Genomic DNA, 21,748 nt, shown 5'->3' with positions numbered 1-21,748 from the left:
GTAATTCTTGCTGATGCCAGCTTTGCATCCTTACAAACATCATACTTGTACATTACTTTCACTCGAATACAAAAGTGTTCAGCTTAGTTTAAAGTTCTCTTTTGTAATCCGGTCTTACTTTATTGTTCAACTACGTCTAGCTCCCGTCTATTATCCCTAATTAAAAGACCATCAACTGAAGAGTCTATTCAAGTGTCTTTTTTATTTAGTTTTGCAACAAAAGTCTAATTCATGCACAAACAAATATAAATTTGCACACCTAGGGATATGAACGGATAATAAACTCTGGATACCTGCAAAAAATTAACTCCCTAAAATGTAAGCTAAGAAAAATTAAAACTAGCTAGTGATTTAAATGTATAAGGTTTAATTAAATATTCTAAATATTATTTACAGCAGCACTTGTTTCTGTTCGATTGACAGCAGTTGGCGACTAACGCCTATGACCTTCATTATACTCCATTTGATGTGTTGTTCACTCCTTCTTGTTAAAAAGTCCCATTTTGTATTGCACTTTTGCCAGCATACTCTTCGGTAGGTCTACAGTACCAGGACAAGGTACCTGACCTTCTACCTCACAGATGCACCACTTGCTGTAATGACGGCCAAAGTTTGCTGGTGTATCCTGTTTCTCCTGCATCAGGGTTTCCTTTTGAAGCTGCTTGTCGGTTTTACCTGACCGAATCATAACATATTCCCAAAAAATATAATATTAATCACACTTTCCGAGAAAATTTTTACGTACGAATATATATATTCTTTTATTAGTTATTAGTTTACTATTAGTATATTATTATATAAACATACTTTATTACACAAGTTTTCTTAGGCATGTTTTTCGCATACTATCTACTATTAGACCAAGCTAGAAAAAGAGCGCAAAATATGAGTCATTCTGTACAAATTAGCTTTGATATCGGACTACTCTAACAATACATGTAAAAAGTATGTCGACTGACAAAATGTACCACTTTCAACACTGCTCATTCGCCTATCTTTAAATCAAAAAACTGGCAAAACAACCCTTAATAGATGCGGTATGAACGGTGAGGACTTGATAATGCTGAGAGCATTAAAACATGGCTTGTTAGGTTCAATGATCGCATCTTCCACCTAAAAATCACACCCTTGCTTTTACTTAACTCTGAACTATTTCACGGTACGCGAAAAAAATTCTCGAGACACTTCTGCGGCTTCTGATATCGGCAAAAAGTCGGTGCTGCAAGTTCACTTAATTTTACTTCAAAGGATCCCTCACTGGGTTTTGAACTCAGTTCTGTGATGTGAACGAGCAGTTATAAGAGTGCCCACCAAATAAATTGCTATCCACCAGTGCATCATAGTCGACTACCAGCAAACGAAACGTTAGAAATAGAAAGCTATAAACAAAAACGAACCCTGTTTTTTTCAAAACCTACTGCGTTAATATGTATATATATATATATATATATATATATATATATATATATATATATAAATTAGTTGCTGTTTCGTGTTTATATATATATATATATGTGAGAAGCATTAATAACTTTATTGAAACTTAAACACTTATTTCGTAACCTGTCTGTATGGTCGTAGATATATTTCTAATATTTGAAAAGCAGGAGGGAGACTGCGTTATTACTAACCTAATGTGGTGATGAGACGACTTAAAATCTGAGCACTAGATTGTCCATCGACATCCATGATCACCTGATGCAATAAGCAAATTAGTTATAGTAAATACCCCATTTAATCGTACAAAAATCAAAATTTTGTCTTATGTGAAACTTGTTTCATGAAATAAACGCCACAAAGTAAAATTAGATCGAATGCCAATAGCAAACTGTTAATGTTTCTATGAGAAGCATTACATTATTAATCGATCCACAAATAACACTAAACTACTCGTATTACGCTAACAACCTTAGTTGAAATATTTCTTTGACTGTTTTTACCTCACTGCCATCTTCGAGCCAGGCGCGAATGCATGGCGAAGGTGTCTTATTCTTGAAAATTACTACCTGGACATTAGGGTTTTTATACAGCACTTGATGTAAATTCCAAAATACAAAATCCTGAAACATACGTTGCAAATAATCAAGTTCATCGTTAGGATGTGCATGCTATAAAAAAGCGTAATATATTTGTTTATTCTTTCCGTTATGTTATTATGTCACCATCACAAAAAAACGGAAAAGTTTTTAAGACCTCTCGATTTATCTGACTATAACTTTTGTCCGTCTTAAAAGTTGTCAATTAAAACAGGTTGTGCTTGAACCATAAACCAATTCCTGGTTGAAGGTGTAACTATTTTACTTATATCTAATAAGGATTACCTGCATTCCCTTATGAGCTTCCCGACGATGGCCAACCGTATTAAAATTAAGTGAGACGATTTTAACTTGATCACGAAACACGAGTTTCCCTTTCTTGAGAAATTCAATGGTACGCCGGATCGGCGCTGCTCCACGCATGAACGTCATTCTGATAAATGTTTCTTAACAACAGTGAAAAATGGCACTTGACGACAGCAACAATCTATTTACAGTATTATAAATTAATTATTAGGATAAACTCGTCCACCGTCTTCCGTTGGATGAACCGATTTTGTCGTACCATCGATCAAGCGGGTTTCGCGCAACGCTTGCAGAACTATTCGCTAGCCCAGTCAACCTTTGATGTTCCTGACTGGACAGCCTTTGCTTGTGAACCAGCTCATCCCACTCACTTTTATTCCCACCTGAGTGTATCCTGTTTCATTTCGATGCCACACAGCGGCTATTCTGTGTGTGTGTGTCCCGTTTACGGCATCCATCAATCGGAGTTACGGAACGGATGAGAGAAAAGGGCGCCCACAAGTTCGCAAATGTATGTATAAACGTACTGCCGATTCCCTCCCATCGAATTAATGCAAGCAGTAGTTGCTTTCGTAGAGTTATAAGTATGTATATAGCGAGTAGCAGCAGTCAAGCAAAGTATCAACAACTGTAAAGGCATCGTCGAAGCATTCTGTGCGATAGCTGGGCTTGGCCGAGCGGAATCAGCGAAGGCTGAACACAGTTGTTGAAGGAGATGAGGACTTCTGGTCGATGGCGGGCCGAGTTGGCGTCGCACGGGGGATCCTTGGAGTTCTTGCCGTTCTCCTGGGTGCAACGCGTGCTGCCGAATTGCTGATCTTCGTTGAGAATCCCGGTGGACAAGTAAGTAATACCTGGACAATCGACAAAGCTGCAGGTCGGATAGGGGAAAGTCTAAAGATCAACAAGGTGTTTTATGACCCCTATCTGTGAATGGTAATATCGTAGTTGATCGGATTTTTAGGACAGGGATTACTTGGACAACATTGATTAAATATTACGTTTTGGCATACTGTAAAACAATATTAAGTTCTCAAATGAAGTGAGGAACTGTCCCAGGGTTCGGAGAAGAGAGCGCAGAGTGTATAATAATTGAGAACCCGAATTGGCGACTTCGAAACAAATTTTTAATTTTAACATTAAGCAGTACATAATGCAATTGCTGAAACTTCTGTATTTTATTTTATTTAATTTAACCATTTATGACAGTTAAAACTGAACTGAAGGCTAATGGAACTTATTTAGTTTTGGGTAAGAGCGCTGGTGTTTTCAGTTTTATCTATTTTTATCCAAAATCTGTTTCTTTTTTTAACTTTTATTAAATTTAATTATTTTTTTAAAGTTAAATTTTATTAACGTGATATTTTTTTTGAAAATGTATAGCTAGCCTAGATAATAATAATAATATTGATAATAACAATTTTCTATAATTCGTCATGTTGTCTGGCTTAGACCAATTTCGTTAGCTTGGGTCATTTGGTATTCTGTGTTACGTTTGCCTGAGTTTAACAGCACCCGCAGACCACACCTCGTATGTTTAATGTAAGTACACCAAATCTATGCTGGGATCCCAAACTGTTGTAACACGTTCTATTGTTCATTGAGACTTGCGCTTATGTGGTTTGTTTGTTAAGTATCTGAGTGTCCGTTGCGACGGTTAGATTGTTAAGTCTTTAAATGATATTCTAGTGAAAATGTACATTTCGCCGCTCAGCTGGCATGGGCTAGGTATTTTATAGAAAAACCGGTGGCGGGACTACCTTTTCTCGTAGCCGTCAGCTGAAAGCTCAAGGAAATCCGTAAGCGTATATGTGCTTAGGCGAGTCCAGTACAAATCTGGCGTCAAATCTAGTCCCCCTTTTCTGCTTGAAATTTTAGGCCGATAACCTCATCGCTCAAATGGGGTCTACGTTGTTGGCACATTACAAGGAAATGCGTGTATCAGTAGACATGCTTTTTGTGTCGGAGAAAAACCTAATTCGATTCTTCAGCGGGACAAAGCCTGATTAAGAGCCGTAGTTGAATGACTATGATGAAATGACGAAATTGCTTTGGGCAATAAATTGGAAATATTTTATTTGGTGTAGTGTGCCTTCTTTTTCTGTAATAACTCGTTCACCACGAAAATATACTGTTCGCAGATGTACGCAAGACATTTTAGTCTAAAAATTTTCTCGTACGCCGCTATTTGTATTGCAGATCCTGCAGGAGAATATTACGACTTTTGGACAACATATCATCATCTCGTTCGACCGTCAAGATTCGTCCGCAGTCACATTATGGTGAGCTGAAGAAAAAGTACTAATATAGCGTTATAACAAAGACGATGTCGTTTTATTTTCTGTTGATATTCAATAAGCTAGTTTTATATAGATATTGGAGATTTGAACCCAGGAAGCTACGAACAAACATACGTTTGGGTGCCTTGCATTTAAAATTCAGACAACCATCGAACAGTCTAACTTCACACAGAGTAATCGCTCGTTCATTCATAAGGTTGTATTTATAAGACACGAAAGTAGCGCTTGTTGTTCTGTTGCTTCTGCAGGTACGATTATGCGAACGGCGTGCAAATATTCCGTTTCCTACTTTCGGGGGAAGAGGAACTTGGTCAAGGCGGCGTCACAAGAGCAGTATGCTATGCAACGTTCTTTGATAGGTTTGTTCAAGTACAAAGAACTTTATATATATGATACGAAAAAGAAGCTTGGCAAAATTTGTACCTTCCTGAGTAAGTTGAGCAGTATTATTTTATTGAAGATTAAAGAAAGAGGATCCGGACATACACGTACAGACAATAGAGAAGTGCAGCTTAAGCCTAGCATATTTTCTGTCTCTGATAACACATGAGGCATGTCTATCATATCTGAGTTTCTCTTCCTAGTCTCTAAATAGTGTTAATTCAAATGAAGTATACTCTATTAATAGATATGCTGATGTCTACCTTGAATGTTATAGAATCATAAAATGTTTACCTTAACTAGCTAACGGGTTATGTAAAACGGTTGCTTATTTGTGGATACGATACGGCAATAGAGAATCGCTGGTTCCTGTAAATGCAATGTACAAATTACGGCAACGCAATGCAAATGTCGTACGCTTCGCGGAATGGGACAAGGGCCGGGAAGAAATTTACTTAGACCGCAAGATTGAGACAGTGTCTGCTGACGCACTCTCGGAACAACTGGCTTCGCTCTGCGCAGACACTGAATACATTTATACGAGACAGACGGACTTGCAGGTAGGCCGTACTAATAATGCAGCCCCGTATATTGTACTGCACGAAGAACATTTGTTAGCTTATCCAAACAGAAGATGGTTAGAAATGTCAGAATATGTGAATATCTTTGTTATAGTAGTTTCCTATTAAGGACCGTAATATATAAGCAAATACAGCAAACCCAACATATCCAATTCCTGAAAAAATTTTGTGCATAGTGAATGAAGTATTGAAAGATCGGTCTTTTATAATGTTTTCCGAGTTTTACACTTATTCATTTTGTATCTGTTCTCTACAATTTTCCCGGTAGCATATTCCGTTGCTGATCCTATCGGTATTCCTCAGGTATTGGTTACCTGCGTATGCTGAATGTTAATATACACGACTCCTTGTTCTGTTCCAGTCGTGGATGTCATCTAAAGGCGCTCCAAAACTCACTGCTCTAAATACATCGAAAGTTCTGCTCAAGCCTGCGCAACAGGTAACATACAATTTTTTTAAAATCAGTCTTTTTGATATGATAGCCTCGAACAATTTTTCAAACTTTAGCTATGTAATAGCTATGAACGTCACGAAATTTATGCTACGGCCGCAACTATCGACTATGAGTGCATTATGGAGTGCGATACGTAACTCTGATATCTTTATTACACATGAGAAAGGAATCCTTAAGTGTTCGAAGAACTCAAAAAGGCATGAAAAAACCATGTTTTCAGTGGGGCAGGACAAAAATGTGTATTTTACATACGAATTCATTTTCAAATGTTTTTTTTTTTTCTTTGACGAGGCTTTTCACTTGTATTGTGTATAAACTGACGCGTATACCCCTTTTTTTACCGATTTATTCTCTTGGTTTCAGGTGCATTGTTCAAGCGATCCTGCTCCGTGGGCCCCTTGTGCCTGTCGTCTTACTGCATGCATACATTGGTATCCCTGTGCTCTACGCTACTGCGAAAATAATGGGGTATGTGGAATTCGTACGTGTAGCAAATGCTACGACATGTACCATACAGAAGATGGTCGTAGACGCTGCATCATATGATGTGGGGTACCAACCATAAAAACGAGAACTGATACCGTCAAACAGATATTAATTCTGCAACCTTCATATCTTCCATTGTATTGTACCTATACGCAACGCGCTTTGATAGTGCTGAATCAGAATGCCCAAACATTGAATTATCTGGCATGAGTATAGTGACTTTTGTTGAGTTGATAATATGGTCAGGAAGAGAAGATTGTGATGGCACTCCATGTCTGTATTTTCATGCAGCACAGTATGCTTCGTGTAAGACCGACAATTATGTGTTGAACCTGTGGTTTTAGCATGGGGAGGGGGCATGGAGCGCATGTCTTTTCAATATTACGGTAATTAGCGCCGGATAGTCGGCGTTTTTTTCGTTTTTTTCTCATGACCAGAACGGTATTTTTTCTGAACACTCAAAAAAGTGACCTGCCATCGTCAATGTTGGTAATAAATAGAGCACCAATATTTCTTGAACGGGCTGTTTTCTAGCGAAAAGTATTCGAATACAAGCAATTATAGTGATGAAATGCATAACAATGTATATATGATGTACTTAAAGTCGTAAAGTAACTAAGGTTACTGGTGAAAGCGGATGATGCAAAAAAATAGTATGTCTATTATTCGGTCCTATTTGGATTGGTTTGGACAAATTGAAGAAGAATAATTTCTGCTTTCAGGAAGCTTTCTTGTAGCGCTAATGTTGCTACGAAAATCAATCTTCTAGGCAAATATCTTTTTATGCATCGTGTAGCATTTGTATTCATTGACTGATTGTATACAACAAAACACTGATATATACGTAGTTCTGATTATTAACATAACACATAATTAAGATGCCCGTATTTAATTTCGGTGTTTGGCATTCACCAACCTCGCGGAATAATGTTAGTCACTACAACTTAGCTTTAGTCTAAACTTGATCGGATTAAATGTGTTTATCCTAATGGGTGACGACACGCGATTGCAAGAATACAATAAAAGGAAAGCAAGATGTGGTACAAGGTTACTCAGATTTATATTCAAACAATTTATACCCCTTTTGGGGTATAAATTGAACAAACAGAGTTATATGGCCCATCCTTGCGGTGGGCTGCACCTTCGTGGTCTGCGCAAATCTTAATAAATGCGCCACTGTGCCAGTTTTATTAAGCCTGTTCAAGAATGCGCCTAACCCTAGCTATAATGAATAGCACTCAGAGCGTGACACAAGCCATTGACATTTAAAGAAACCATCGAAAGGTGAGCAACTGAGCAGAACATTTGGATAAAGAAAACTTGTATTATCGTCGGCACATATTGGAGTTGCTTTGAAACTTTCTGAACACCTTGTAAATGATGTGAATACAGATTGCTTACCTGCTGAATGCTATAGATCTAATTTTATCAGTACATTATTTTATGGATGCTTTTACAATGTTTCATACTGATCTAGGATTAAAATGTATTTGTATAAGAAACCAAACGAAGTACAGGTAAACATAGCAAAAAAAGCTACTAAATTTTAAGAGATCAAGGCCAAAGCACCTAAAAAGTGAACTGCTGTTACTACACAGTGAACAGGATATGGGGGAGCAGCCCTTGCGCGAGAAGCAGAGGTTAAGGTAACGTATGCTGGTTAATGCTAGTAGCAGTAATCAGTAGTGCGAACGAGAGGTGATGTATGGTCACGCATTTGTTTGGCAGCCTAGTGAAATTAATGAGCTAATACTTGAATACTCTTGTGAATAAACATATATATCTGCCATCATTGTACGTGTGACCTTTTACTCGTTTTTAGATTATTGTTATTACTATAAACAGTTGTTCTCAGTAGCATAAGACCGTTATCCGTATTTACTTGTGTATCGCCTGCTCTGCCAGCGCGCTATCTTCCGTATTATCATGTACGCCTTTTTACACAAAGTATGAGTAAAAATAAAACCAAAGCAGGTTCCTTTTAACTTATACATTATTAAAGTTATTCATCTGACATTTCCGGTATATACAAAAGCATACTTAAACGTTCCTGTCCTACGTGCTGCCCGTACCCCATTAATTTGTAAGTGTATATATATATATATATATGTATTGAGGTAGCAAGTAAATTATAAATTCTGAAGTAATGTATTTAAGAAACAGATCGAACGAAGGTGTTACAAGTTGTTTTACTTACGGCCAATGTTTTATTGAGAAATAAAACATGGAAGTCTAAAAAGGGTACAAGGTGAGCACTATTCAGTTTTTCTAACTTAACAGTTGCTTTATTTAAACTGATTGGCCATTCGTTGAATATGAAAACATACGGATACCCTATTTAAGTATAGCAAGGTTTTCATGATTCCGTGGTATATACGTGCATGGTATTACTACTATTAACAGATAGACTTTCTTTCTGGAGAACCACTTGAACTATATATATATATGGTACAGCAGGCGTGTGCAATATGATCGTAAATAAAATTAACAGGCGAAAACAGGCAGTATGTGTAAAGTTCGCAGGCATATGCCTGCGTATGCAAGGATCCGGTCTAAGTCGTCTTTCAAGAAAGATTCTCAAATCAACATCGTATTGCCCACCCCGTGTTGACCGATCTTGTCTTCCAATGTGGTTCGTTTTGGTATGAAAACAATATTCTTCCTGCCCACTGTTTATAGTTCTCTACCTTGGACGTTCCCGGCCGAGGCGGGATACGTTTGGGAACATCTATATGATGCATCGATATCAGAAATCGATACATGCATTTTCATGTTCGACAGAAATCGTTGCCCTCCGCTCATACAGACAACGCGAACATCGTACCATACAGCTTTTGTACTTACTGCGTTAACAATGGGAAAGCCAAGGGACGCTCCTTGTAAATAGTCACATTATTTACCATGAACCAATATATAGAATATTATACACTGTGCCAAAATGAATAAACGACAGATCAATTTATCGTAAATAAGTTGTCTTTATTTGCAATATAGGTGTATTATTACAACTCCTAATCTTTTTGTCGTTATTATGAACTTCCGACCCACTTTTTCTCCAAATTCGCATAATAACGAGTTAGAATTGAGTGATGCTGACACTTTCAGCGCGAGCTTTTAGAACATTTTACCAAGAACATTTATTTCTAGATAAATATAAATATTCTCTCCTTATAAAAAAAAATGTTTCCTAATTATGTCAATTCTTGCACAACGCTCTCTTATTTCAATATCCTCGTATAAAGAGCCTTTCGAGACCCGAACCGAAACAACCGATTCGTATCCCCTTGCATAACAAAGCTCCGGCGAACTTAAAAAGTTGTACTGTACAACATTTGTGCTTTCCACAGCGTACTAAATGACACGTATACGCTGAATAGATCAGAATGTACCGTAAAGTGCCACAACACCGGCTTCAACTACTGTATTAAGTACCATATTCAACCAATGACACTAAATGCTTGTGAAAAGAAAAAGAGACAATCCAGAGCCAGTATACAAATTTTATGTAGATAAATATATACCTTTATATATACGGTATTCTTGGGTGACATAGTACTCGTTGTCGTCATACGGTTATCTGCCAAGTGAGCAGGACCTGTTATACCGCACCTACAAATAACCAAGTCTCGTTATGGTGTTAAGTAGTTTTAAAGAGCAACATAAGCTATACTTGTGTAACCCCAGATCTCATGAAGATTCGAACCGCTGAATCGTTTCCGTAAAATTTCGCGTAACTCGACGAGGTCGATTATCTTTCCTTCGCCGGAGGACATGCGAGCGACTTGATGTTTTTCCATACCGACCCAGCGAGGTAGTTCTCCAGCATGCACTTTTCGCATGAATTCTCCATAGTCACCTTTCGACCACAAGCTATACACTTCCTGGATCTGCTCATCGTTAAGTTCACGAATAGCTTTAGCCTGCAAAGTTTTTGAAGAAAAGGTCTACCTTATAGCATACGATATTTAGCATTTGGCAGGTTACCGAATTCGAACTACTTTTAGATAAATAGCTAATCTTTACAAAATACACAGGATAAAAAATATATCTTGCAAAAAAACAAGTTCAGTGAAATCTGCCATGATCAATGCCAGCCAAGGCAAAAGTTAATTGCATTTACCGGTCGATCAGCTGATAATAAAATTATAATATTGTTAAGTTGTAGCTATCATATAAGAAAACATACTTTGCTAGCCTTCAATGATGGTCCCCGAATCTTTCTGAGAACTCTCAGCTTGATATTGAGCCGCGTAGCATCATCTGAATACTCTTCGAAGCGGGCCTCATCGTCAACAGCGTTTATTTGCTCGTTGACTTTCTTGTCCTTTTTGCGTTTTATAGAGCTGTCATGATCATTTTCAGTTTCCATCATCACCGGCTCTTTTTCAGATTTCACTTCTTCACTAGTCACTTTAGCCCTCTCATACTTCGTCCTTCCAGCAGACTCGTCGGACTTGTCCCGCTTTGTTTTCTTAGGGATACTATCGAGACAAACAATGTCTTCATCTTCAATAGTGCTCAGCTCTGCTCTTCTAGTATTGCTCTCTTTCTCGACTCGTTTTCGCTTTTTTGTTTTTTCCTTTTTATCCCTGTGGGGCTTTCCTTTATCTTCGTCAGAGGCGGCGTAATTTGGTGAGACACCTTCGTCTACGAGCTCAACAATTTCTGGTTTAGCTTCTTCGTTTCCCTCTTTCTTATTTTTGTTTAACATCGTTGATGCCTCACCTTCTTCGATATCTTCAATCGAGCTTTTATAATTATTGCTCTTACTATTCTTCAGATTGAGCGACTCCTGTCTTCGTTGTTTCTCAGTGGTATCCTTCGAATTCTCGGCTGGGTCAGCGAATTTCTCACAGTTGCAATCGATTAGGTTAGCGGCGGCGTCCTTTTGTCTGGGATTCTTTTTCGACTTCTTGCTTGGCTGGGCATCATCGTCAACTTCTGTTGAGTCAGACGAGACAGCAGCACTACTAAACCTAAGATGGTCAAAAGCTTGTTTTCCTCCCACATTGGACTTATCCGAGTTGGCTATACTGACACTACCAGATGACGATTCTTTCGTGTCCGCTGTCCCAGAAAGCTTCGGTTTTCGCTGTGCCATTATTCGTGCAAAATAGTCATTCATTGATATCTTCGATGCCTTCAGTAGTCCATCTTCTATTTCAGAGGGAAGTTTTGAGGTTTCAGGCTTTTGAACGTCATCTTTTTTCGACAGTGGTACAATAATACTACTGAGCTCGTTCGCACTTCGGCTCGATAGATCCTTGCCACGGATCATTTTTGAGTAGCTGTGAATAGGGTAAAGGAAATATAGCACATCATTAATCTGATATATTTGGGCGTTTGTCAGTAAAGCAAATAGATCCGGCAGAGCTTTTACACACATCCCTTTGGATATGACGAATGGATAACGTTCAGAATCTAAATTGACAATTAGAAGATTAATGGCAAACTACTGCATTTTCCTGAGGGGTAGCTTTACTGATGCTTAGCAATCGCAATAACAGCATTCCGAATTCGGCATCACTGTTACACTGTAAACTAAATTGCGATCTATTAAGGCGTAAATAGAAAGTTAAAGCAAATTTTCAACCGCAGCTTACAATTTGGTGCGTCCCCGCAGTTTCGATTCAGATGTAAGACAGGCCGTTTCCTGCTGCTGGTTTGACTTTTCTCCTTTATTAAGACTCCTCAAAAGGTCATTAAAATGCTCCTGATGGGCTACCCACTTATTATCGACACCCATAAAGCCGATGCCTGTCACAGTTCAATAAAACAACACTACTTTGTTACCTGCTAATTAATCTGGAGATTCGACCGCATCTAATAGGAATACGAACATGAGAGTTCGCAAAAAACTAAATGCAAAAACACATATATTAAATATGATCTATAAAACTCTTTCATAACATACATATACGCTTTTCCTCACCTTTAGTGTTGAATTTCATTTTTGGTTTAATGAAATCCTTCATTCCGCTTTCGTTTTTGCCAAGACCCTTGCCTTCTGTCCAGCCCATTTTTTTCAGCATCTTTTCGGCAAACGTTTGTATTACGCCATCACCAGAAGCATTCCCTTTAAAATGTCCTGCCATCTCCATGGCGAACTCGTTGGTTCAATAACCTGTCAATCATCGAATGTCATTCACCAACATCATCACAAATCGTTATTTATCTATGATTATCTTGTATTACCACATACAGCCTACGGTGTCACGATAAGTTTGTATAGTCATTAATTACTGGTGCAATACGCAGCACAGCAGAACCACATGGTATCATGACATTGGGGTTACAATCGTTTTTATACGAATCCAAAAATATTCTTGTTTGTACCATGGCGTACACGGCATAAGAAACACGCCGACACGATCTCTCCATATCGAACAGCAGTAAGTGTGCCGTATGTAATATAGAGTAACATAGAGGAATTAGTGGGGCTGTAGGGCCGTACTGTCCACAACACGTTTAAGCAATGCAGGATGCTGACGTAGTCCTAACTATAATGTGATTTTGGAAGAAGTGAGAATTGGCCAAGTTGTGATGAACAATATTGTAGAAACACAAATGGTACAATCAGTTTGATAGTTTTGATTAAGCTAATGACCGTTTGTCAACATTTATCCGTTGCCTTTAAAGTATTTCTTGATTATTAATTGTAAATGGGACCGGTGTGGTAGGCAAGCAACAATAGACGTGAGGCTGCGGAAGCAACCGAAGCAGGAGCAGCAAGAAACTCTGATGTTTTTTGTTGGTTTCCGACTGACTTTCGGCTATTTTCATATCTTCTCTTCCACTGAATTACCTCTGTCTCATAGACACACACACACAGACACACATACACACACGCACGGCCTAAACAAGTCGCCACCTTTGACTAACGCCGCTTCAGGACGAGGCGCTAGCACATTTCAGGAATTCAAGCTACTAGATGACTTGGATGGAGAAAACAATTAGAAAAATTCAAATGCATGTTAAAGACTTCTAACAATAGAGTTAGATGTTCGCATAGGGGCTTATGTAATACATAAAACAGATAGTAGTTAGCAGTTGTGACATTCTGTCCATTAGGCCGAGTCCCCTATGAACTCCTGTTGGTGTTCGGAGAAAAAGAACAACGAAGCTAAAATCATATTTCGTTTTTCCCGTTGTTCCTGCCCGCTGACGTCCTGTGAGGTTAATCAAGAGTGGCACTTACCTCCGAGGCTCGGAGTGAGGAGATAGCTTTTCAACACTGATGGTAACACCTTCAGCTCGAGCTTCACGATCTTCACCAGGAAGCATAGCCTAGGCCGTTGTAGTGGTGCACCACTCGATTTTATGGTTCGGTTCTGTGTGGATTGACAATCTCGCGCAACTCGTCCTCACCATGTAGAGCCAGCCAGCTATGCTCCCTGGCCTTGACCGTTCACCGCCTCCTCACCTCTCATAGGAGACCACCACAGAGCGAATTGCTTCCTACTTACACCACCAGAGACGTCCTTGGCAAGGCCTTCGGCTTCCACGGAGAGACTCATGTTCGACCGCAGGTCTCCCACGAATAGAGATTATCTATGTATTCATGGTATATCATATATAACAAATATATGATAACTCAAAAATAGACCGTAACAGAACCATGCTGTGCGAATAAGAACAAGAAATTTCGTTGAAGCTACCGCAAAACGAAAAATTGACAGAGATCTTACTATTATTACTAACAACGCCTAAATATACCATTTGTTGCCCCGTATGATACTACTTTAAGGTGTGTACTAAAAAGTAGCCTATTAACTAATTTATATTTAATTCTATCGTCGTATGGCGTGGGCCAAGGGCGTGCCTGACAGTTCTCCTTAATAAGAATGAAGAGCGGTTAATTGCCTGTAGGTAGTCTCTCCTAAGCAAGGCCGTGCCAAGGAAGCGCGTTGTCGTCTGTACACATCTGTGTCTGTGGTATCTTCTCATATGTAACCCGTACGCAGGGAATGAGCATGCCGCCAATAGAAACTACTGGACGCGCAGTTTGTGCGCGAAATTTGTTTGAAGGTTGCCTCAAGGACTTGCATAAACGGCTTTTGCAACAGGAACGAGTGGCCGTTAGTGAATTAAATATTACAGGGGAAGGGGGTTATTGTTCAAAAGGGGCATCCGTAACACTTAGAAGTGTCTATCATTCGTTGATATGAAACGCCGGCTATAAACCGACTGGCTTGTAAGGCCTCAAATACAAAAAATAGCAAAAGTAGGCTTATAGCAGCGCAATATACAAGTCTGCAGCTTGGAAAAATAAGGTCATACTAAGGAAAAAATCGGTGTACAGTTCTAGCAGAATCCTATATCAATAAAAAGCTTACTTTTCCTAACCGTAAGTCCATTTTCTCCTGTTGCAGACTAAAATCTAAATTAACTGTGAGCCACCTGCCCTGACTAAAGCGCCGTTTCAGTGTCCAACACAGTTTCGCAAACTTTTTTGGCACCTGTAAGTTCCGATAGATGAATCTAGACTGAGCCAATACACAGGGCGGCTTCGGAGTGCTCACTTACAAATTATCCTTGACGCCGTAATGCGTTGCCTGTGATCACAGCATGGGTGCCTCTTTTAGGCACCACATTTGCCATGCAGACGAACTATTTGACGATGTTTATCTTTATGATAACGTGTATTCCATGTGGCTTCTACTCAACACACATTTTTGAAAAATTTACTGAAGTGAGGTAAGGTCGTTCTTACTACTGGTGTCCTTCGTGCTATTACTTCATACTAAATACTAGATGCGAACGTTTAACACGAGTGTCAGGAAAATGTTAATGGGAGACCTGTATTTGGAGCATGAATGTCGAGTTCTGTGCGAATTTTGTCTGCGATGTTAATTATTTTCTGTTAGTTGATGCCTCATTGATCACTGCTTTTTTGTGTGTGATCACCCTGCCGCTTTCGTTGTCTATTTTACACACACTGACGTGTATACATCGGCCACAATTGTATACAACAGGTCGCGCTCGTCCTTCAGGCTGCTCGAACTTCAACGCTCGCTACCTCAGTATTATTCTAAGGCTTTTTTTTCACTATTATTTAAATCTCGAGACTTTTTTGTTTCTACGAGTAAAACTCTCAAGGCTTGTCCGGCACGCGCTTAACCCCCTGCCGCTCTAACGACCATCGAAGTTGAACGAAGTCCTGAAGGAAGACTGCCTTGAGGTATCAACTGACAGACGCAGCAGCTTTATTTGTTTTGTTATACTCATCTTCTTAATATCTATATAAAATTATATATAGTCGATCATTTTTATCTTATTCGTATTTCCACCTTATTTTTTTTCTCACTCCTGTATCTGTGGTGTGGTTCGATTCACGTTTTAGCATTATCTCATCATATTTTCTGCAGTCGTTAAATCACTGTTACTGTTCTGGTTGTATGTTTTTCGCTTGCCATATCTTAGCACGTCTTCTCCAAAGACCTGACAAGCAAGTTCGGGTCTCGGGTCACTTGCTCAAATACACTCGCATCGTATGTTCTGAATCATTCACATATCGTTTTGTAGCAGTTTTTTTGTGTGTATATTGAGAAGCAACGTAATTACGATTTCTTCATTACTTTACCAGTCTCACATGAGAATATCCGTTTTGTATGCCTTTTCAACACGGCTGCGTTTGCTGCAATTTCTGTGATCCCGGCTGATCCTAATCATTTATCATGTTATTTGTATATCTTTCTTTTTCTAAAGAGATCAGCGGATCTCATATGTATTATATGCTATAGAGCTCGCATTTTTGAAGCTGTTTGACACACAATATTTTCTGCGTTATGGCATTGTTATTGTTGTCGTCACCGTAGTTAGGGATTCTCTATCCTATTATTATATAAATCGTCAAGCATAGACACTTATCAACATGATGATTAGTGTGTAAATGTATAATCCTCCTGTTGCAAAACAGTAGCTCTTTTTGAAAGGACAGCAGATGCCACAAGGCTAATGTAATTGTCCAAAGTGTGTATCCAGACACTAAACTTCCTCGTCCATTCCAAGCCAACCAAGTGCAGTACTTTACCCACTGTACTATTGTTTATAAATACTGCCTCAATGAAATATTAATAATATTCTTCTTCGTGTTAACAGTTGTCTATTACTGAATCATCTGTTTAGGGAAGTTAAAGCCAAAGACGGTGTTCACTCTGATCGCGCTAGCAATTGAGCAAGATGCATTTGTGCCTAAGGTCCCATCCAAAATTGATACCCATCTAAACTTATTTATATTCGAGAGAAACAAAACTGCAGGTAGAAACTCTCGTGCGCGAACGCATCCGAAAATCTCGTCTAAATCGTTGTATCAGCTCAATTAACAGTGAGACGTCCGAATTTTTTGCTAAAAATTACCAACCGCTACCTAAAGGACGAAAAAGTTAAACCAGCATATAGTAGAAACAAAGTATTAAATTCAAATTCGATCGAGTACCATACTTCGTATGTAATAAGAATTGTTCTTTCTGCGTCCCTCAGTATCAAATACAAACAAATAAAGTAACATTTCAGGCAGCACAATAATAATCAATAAAAAATCTTATACTATTAGTATTGTTATCTCCATTAAATTACAATAGTTCAATTGCAATATTAATTCTCAGTATATCAATATCATATAGTGTGTCTCGTCTAGATGTTATGCTTCTCTATATCCGAATAGATATTTGCAGTTATGCATGAAATATTTAACCTGAAGTTGGCGACAATGAAGACCTCCTTCTCGGCTGGGACAAACAGTGTAATAATAATATAATAACAATAATAATATTCATAATAAGAATAATAATATCAATAGGAATAAAGAGTTGTCACAATCTGTGTGGAGTGGAAGGAAAAGGAGTATCTGGGGTGTTTGTTTGGTGGCTGTTTGGTTGTGATTGACGTTGGGGCCTTTGCCAATGTAGCGATGTTGACCTGTCGGTGCGATGGATGTAAGGATGCTAGGACTCGTGTATTTGTTATAGTAGATATTGTGTAATATATACATTTCGACTTTCTTCTTCTCTCTGATTTTCTTCTATGTTGCAAAACGAAGGCCCTTCTCATCAATTGAATGCCTACTACAGCATCACTTCGGTGCAGCATTCGTAACTGAGGATGCAGCTGGCGTAGCTGAGACGGCTCCTGTGGTTGACGTCTCTAAACTTTCGGTAGGTTTAGGAACAACACTTCCAGCAGCGGCCTTTGCTTCGTCCTGACTCTGGTCCTTTTTGTCCTTCTTTCCGTCAGCCTCGCCTGATTCACTCGAGTTGTCCAACCGCCTCTTTCGGTTGAAGTGACTGTTTTGCTTGAACTTCGGTGGTGGCAGCGGTTCCATGCCGAGTACCTTGTGGATCTGACGGAAGGCGATCAGGCGCAAGGCGTGCTGTGCGCTCGCCGTGATATCTTCACGGGCCTGGGGGCTTAGTGATGCTAAAGCATCTGTCGGTGCCTTTTCACAGGGATCGTATAGTCCTGGAGTTCCTCCTGGAAGCAGGATGCCGAACGCAATAGCCTCAAGGACTCGCCGTAGGGCATCGCCAGGATGCAGGGGCATTTCCGCTGACACAATTACTTTCTCGATGAGCAGTTCTAATGGCCACATCTCCATACTCGCCCAGGTTGGTAGACGGCGGCAGAGGTCCCGAAAGATGCGGACAAGCATCACGCAGGACTGTAGACTGCTGGCACGTGCCTGGAACCACTTTGCATGCCGAAGGTCGGCCAATGCTGCTAGACACTTCTCACGGCTGAGTACGTCGGCTGGATCGGTCTTCGCGTCCTTGTCGTCAGCTCGCATAACCGGCGAGGTCAATGTCACTTTGACGCTCAACTGAGGTGTATGGTTTACTGTGCGCACATATATTGCCGCTTCATCGGGGTCAGCCATTACCGTGTACTTATTAGGCTCAGCAGGGGCTGTCGTTCCGTCGGCGCCTTCTGCGGTTACCGCAGGTGACGGAGCTGGCTTATCGCTCAGGGCAGCCTTTTCCAGCTGCTCAGGCAGGAAATCGGCTACGCGCTGGAGTAGACTCTTCGTAGGCTTGTCGCCGGAGAGCACGACAAGGCCTACTTCAGTGTCTCCGGTTAGCAACAGGCCTTTGGCCAAATAGCCCACTCTCATGACGCCGCGAAGTTGCCGAGGTGGAACATCGTCTGTGGCTGGGTTAGCAGCCGTTTCTTCCTTTTTGCCTTCTGCCGGGCCGCTTTGCGCTGCACTTGAAGCCCCAGTGGAGGCAGCCTCTTTTGTTTTGCTTTCTTGAGCTTCTTCAAGTGTGCCAGCCAACTTATCACTGACTCCTTTCAGTGCTTTCTCAGTATGGCCGACAATCTTCTGGATACGAGCCAGCTCCTCCTCTGGTGGGTAGATCTTTGAGTGCTTAGCAAGTATATGCCGATCATCAGGTGTGTCTGGCCTTCGGAATGGTACCATCATCATCATCATTGGTGGCGGCGCTCCCCGCAGTCGCGCCCACATCATGCTCATCATGTCAGGACCCATGGGCGGACCTAGCCAGTCCAACTCCTCGCGTTCACGAAAGTGTCGACCAGTCATACCGCGTCTCATCGACGGCTTAATATCAACTACGAGATCGGGGTTCACCTTCTTCTTGTACTGAAGCCGATGGCGCCGACCTTTCATGTGCATCTCTTTTGCATTCGGATCGCTGAACTTGCAATCGCATAGTTTGCACTGGAACGAGATGACCTTGCCCTCGTTATTTCGCAGTTCCTCTATATAGTCCTGACCTACAGGCTGAACATCCTGGTCAACGATATCTTGCAACGTGAGCTTTTTCTCCTCACCACCCTCATCTCCTTTTTTCGCAACGCGGGTTCCTGAAAGGATAACGGGATCCGTCGACGGAATTGGTTTTCCTAACTTCGTATGGAGTTTCACCACCTTTTGGTGCTTGGCACCGCGAATATGAGCAGCGTATGCATCAGCGCCCGTGCATGTCACATCGCATAGTTCACAACGAAGCGACGTCCCATGTGACACAGGGCGGCCTGACTTGGCCGATGTACCCGCGGTGTCCTTGCTTGTGCCTGCGGCAGGTTCCGCAGGTTGCTGAGCTCCGGTTTTGGCGGCAGCCTCTTTCTTTTTGTGTTTCTGACCGTCCAAATGTTCCTTGTAGGTTTGTGGACCGGCACAGCTGATCTTACACACCTCACAGTAGTGAAGTTGCTGCGGTTTCGGCGGCATTTTTGGTCGAGGCTTAATTCCTAAACCAGGTTTTCGGTTGAGCGTGGCACTTCCGCCACTGGCGCCAGCGACAGTCTGCGACGGGATATTAGCAGCGGCAGCATATAGAGCCGCTGTCCAATTTGAGCTGGCCTGTGGAACCTGTTTGTTGTTGGCATGCGGCGCAGCTGCCGCAGCAGCTGCAGCTGCTTGATACGTTGAGCCGTAGCCGGACGCCTGCGACGAGTAGACCGAGTAGCTTTTTGGTGTGGGCGCCGGCGCTGAGGCCGGGGTTACCGTACGCAGAGCTGAATAACTTGACGCCGATGGCTGATACGGCTTGGCTATCGTTTGAGCATAATGTGAGTTTGGCTCCGCTTGTGTAGGGTGACCATAACTTTGTGAATAATAGTTGGCCTGGGGTGGTTGCTGTTTCGCTGCCTCGTAAGCGCGCTGGTTCTGCTGTGAGTACGCCTGTTGAGGATAAGCCTGTTGCTCGTATCCGGGGTGGCCTGTGTACGGTGTCCGTGGCTGAGGTGCCATTTGCTGGCCATATTGCTGATTCGGCTGGCCATATCCCGTCGCTGTGGACGCCGCTGTGTAACCAGTACCATTACCGTACTGGTTGGCGCCCGTCGTAAAACCGAAATAGCTATTCGACATCGTGTCGATATTAACCAGCGATACGACAAGCCTACAAGGATGTTACGGCCTACAGCTAACTTAATCTATGTTTAGATGCGCCAGAGTTTGTCACAACACGAAGAAACCACACGTCAAAAGCTAGTAGCACACAGGCTCACATGCAAATTCAGCGCACAACCGATAGTCGATCGGCGAATATCCGAAGATGCGACGTCAAACGATTCGAGAAAGTACTCGAGAAGGAGAGATTGCGGATGTTTTCACTAACGCCCCGACTCGCCTTTGCGCTTTTGCTCGCACAGTCAATCGATAAACGGCCTTTTTTTATTCGGAATTCTGGGTTCGCTGCTGCTGCTGACGATGATGATGTTGCTAAGAATGAATATCTTTTCGGTTATTCCTGCTAATTCTGCTGCAGTTGTGCGTATCACTGAGGCATTCCTCCTTTCTGTTGTTGTTGTTGTTGTTGATTAGATGTACGCTGTTGGGTTATGTACCTGCGTCGAATGTCGAGTAAATATCCGAAGTGGGCCAATCCTGGGTTTGCCGCGACGGCCAGCTACGGGCGGTCAGTTGCTTCCCCCTGCACTAGATCACCGGCACCTGCTCACACACACACACACACACACACTGTATTCAACCTGATGCGGAACTAACCGCCGGCCTTCTAGCTGGCGTCTCCCGTACTCCTACACGCCCGATTCACTACAAAACTGTTGAAAATTTGAACAAAGATGCACAAATGCTTCGAAAGAAACGTGCGTCCCTTACCGAGACCGAGAAACGCGTAATGGCGGACATGACCGGGCGGTTTTTCGAGGAACTGGTCTTAAACATTTTTTATTTTTTTCGAACCGTCAACTTATTTGAAATTAAAAACTTGCGAATGCCCGGACCACCTTAATGAAACGAATCACAGCTATTATAAAATGTATACGTCGCGACGATATCGCAAGCTTTGAAGACAATGGCGTAAAAAGTGATGTTCAAATTTTCGAAAATATGCCGCCGTACCACTTGGATAGCAGGCTCTATTGTGACTTGACGGAACAAAAATAGAAGCAATCTGCGACTACAGATGAGCCGCCATTCTGAGATACAATTGTTGATGTTGTCACAGCCTCGGTCGCTTGTGCAGGCTATCTAACGACAAAATACGCGAGACGCCTAGCTCAGAGCTAGGAAAAGAGCAAACGATAATGCGAATATTAATGTATATATATATATATGTGTGTGCACTCAATGTGGACGCATATACTCGACACAGACAGTCCACATTAATTAATATTAATGTAGTCTATTTAAGCCAATTAACCGTGAGCGACTGATAAACGGTGCAAATCGTATTTTGGGTATAATTTTTCTGCACACAATGTTTTATTAACTAG

The 21,748-nt window shown here is 41.1% G+C and overlaps 4 protein-coding genes across 8 annotated transcripts; 1 reads left to right on the top strand and 3 right to left on the bottom strand.

Annotated features, from left to right (window-relative positions):
- Positions 1 to 176: 176 nt before the first annotated feature.
- On the bottom strand, positions 177 to 2,655 carry mRpS25 (mitochondrial ribosomal protein S25). The gene is made up of 4 exons (XM_022795196.2): positions 2,322 to 2,655; positions 1,941 to 2,060; positions 1,632 to 1,695; positions 177 to 675 (listed from the first exon to the last, which is right to left on the bottom strand). Exons 1-4 carry the CDS (start codon positions 2,466 to 2,468, stop codon positions 476 to 478), a joined length of 531 nt encoding a protein of 176 aa, XP_022650931.1. The 5' UTR covers positions 2,469 to 2,655; the 3' UTR covers positions 177 to 475.
- Positions 2,656 to 2,837: 182 nt separating this feature from the next.
- Positions 2,838 to 8,533, top strand: oaf (BRICHOS-like domain-containing protein out at first). Of its 3 annotated transcripts, XM_022795193.2 has the most exons (7): positions 2,839 to 3,185; positions 3,795 to 3,884; positions 4,542 to 4,624; positions 4,891 to 5,001; positions 5,379 to 5,583; positions 5,966 to 6,043; positions 6,422 to 8,533. In XM_022795193.2, the coding sequence occupies exons 2-7, from the start codon at positions 3,876 to 3,878 to the stop codon at positions 6,602 to 6,604; spliced, it is 669 nt and encodes a 222-aa protein (XP_022650928.1). In that variant the 5' UTR covers positions 2,839 to 3,185; positions 3,795 to 3,875; the 3' UTR covers positions 6,605 to 8,533. The 3 variants fall into 3 exon arrangements, with proteins under 3 accessions (XP_022650929.1, XP_022650928.1, XP_022650927.1); XM_022795192.2 differs by lacking the exon at positions 3,795 to 3,884 and having other exon boundaries at positions 2,843 to 3,185; XM_022795194.2 differs by lacking the exons at positions 3,795 to 3,884; positions 6,422 to 8,533 and having other exon boundaries at positions 2,838 to 3,185; positions 5,873 to 6,012.
- Positions 8,534 to 9,498: 965 nt separating this feature from the next.
- Positions 9,499 to 21,163, bottom strand: LOC111245949 (uncharacterized). 3 transcript variants are annotated; one of them, XM_086980387.1, is made up of 6 exons: positions 20,858 to 21,163; positions 13,743 to 14,095; positions 12,477 to 12,668; positions 12,148 to 12,301; positions 10,731 to 11,832; positions 9,499 to 10,464 (listed from the first exon to the last, which is right to left on the bottom strand). In XM_086980387.1, exons 3-6 carry the CDS (start codon positions 12,643 to 12,645, stop codon positions 10,192 to 10,194), a joined length of 1,698 nt encoding a protein of 565 aa, XP_086836513.1. In that variant the 5' UTR covers positions 12,646 to 12,668; positions 13,743 to 14,095; positions 20,858 to 21,163; the 3' UTR covers positions 9,499 to 10,191. The 3 variants fall into 3 exon arrangements, with proteins under 3 accessions (XP_086836513.1, XP_086836511.1, XP_086836514.1); XM_086980385.1 differs by lacking the exon at positions 13,743 to 14,095; XM_086980388.1 differs by lacking the exons at positions 13,743 to 14,095; positions 20,858 to 21,163 and adding an exon at positions 17,536 to 17,674.
- Zn72D (Zinc-finger protein 72D) lies at positions 15,727 to 20,860 on the bottom strand. The gene has a single exon (XM_086980380.1). It carries the CDS (start codon positions 20,376 to 20,378, stop codon positions 17,619 to 17,621), a length of 2,760 nt encoding a protein of 919 aa, XP_086836506.1. The 5' UTR covers positions 20,379 to 20,860; the 3' UTR covers positions 15,727 to 17,618.
- Positions 21,164 to 21,748: the final 585 nt, after the last annotated feature.

Source organism: Varroa destructor, unplaced genomic scaffold, assembly GCF_002443255.2.
Source record: "Varroa destructor unplaced genomic scaffold, Vdes_3.0 BEIS01000002.1, whole genome shotgun sequence".
Lineage (NCBI taxonomy): Eukaryota > Metazoa > Arthropoda > Arachnida > Mesostigmata > Varroidae > Varroa > Varroa destructor.
Note: the sequence above shows the minus strand (reverse complement) of the source record. Positions and strands in the feature narration are given on the sequence as shown.

What these genes read in the sequence shown, in the direction of transcription:
- mRpS25 (XM_022795196.2), bottom strand. Translation starts at nt 2,468, where the DNA reads ATGACGTTCATGCGTGGAGCAGCGCCGATCCGGCGTACCATTGAATTT. An exon ending in AAGCTCATAAGGGAATGCAG is followed by an intron (nt 2,061 to 2,321) that starts GTAATCCTTATT and finishes CGTATGTTTCAG; the next exon opens with GATTTTGTATTTTGGAATTT. An exon ending in TCGTCTCATCACCACATTAG is followed by an intron (nt 676 to 1,631) that starts GTTAGTAATAAC and finishes TGATTCGGTCAG; the next exon opens with GTAAAACCGACAAGCAGCTT.
- oaf (XM_022795192.2), top strand. Translation starts at nt 3,075, where the DNA reads ATGGCGGGCCGAGTTGGCGTCGCACGGGGGATCCTTGGAGTTCTTGCC. An exon ending in TCGTCCGCAGTCACATTATG is followed by an intron (nt 4,625 to 4,890) that starts GTGAGCTGAAGA and finishes TTGCTTCTGCAG; the next exon opens with GTACGATTATGCGAACGGCG. An exon ending in CGAGACAGACGGACTTGCAG is followed by an intron (nt 5,584 to 5,965) that starts GTAGGCCGTACT and finishes GTTCTGTTCCAG; the next exon opens with TCGTGGATGTCATCTAAAGG.
- Zn72D (XM_086980380.1), bottom strand. Translation starts at nt 20,378, where the DNA reads ATGTCGAATAGCTATTTCGGTTTTACGACGGGCGCCAACCAGTACGGT.
- LOC111245949 (XM_086980387.1), bottom strand. Translation starts at nt 12,645, where the DNA reads ATGGAGATGGCAGGACATTTTAAAGGGAATGCTTCTGGTGATGGCGTA. An exon ending in CTGCGGGGACGCACCAAATT is followed by an intron (nt 11,833 to 12,147) that starts GTAAGCTGCGGT and finishes CCCTATTCACAG; the next exon opens with CTACTCAAAAATGATCCGTG. An exon ending in CATCATTGAAGGCTAGCAAA is followed by an intron (nt 10,465 to 10,730) that starts GTATGTTTTCTT and finishes AAAACTTTGCAG; the next exon opens with GCTAAAGCTATTCGTGAACT.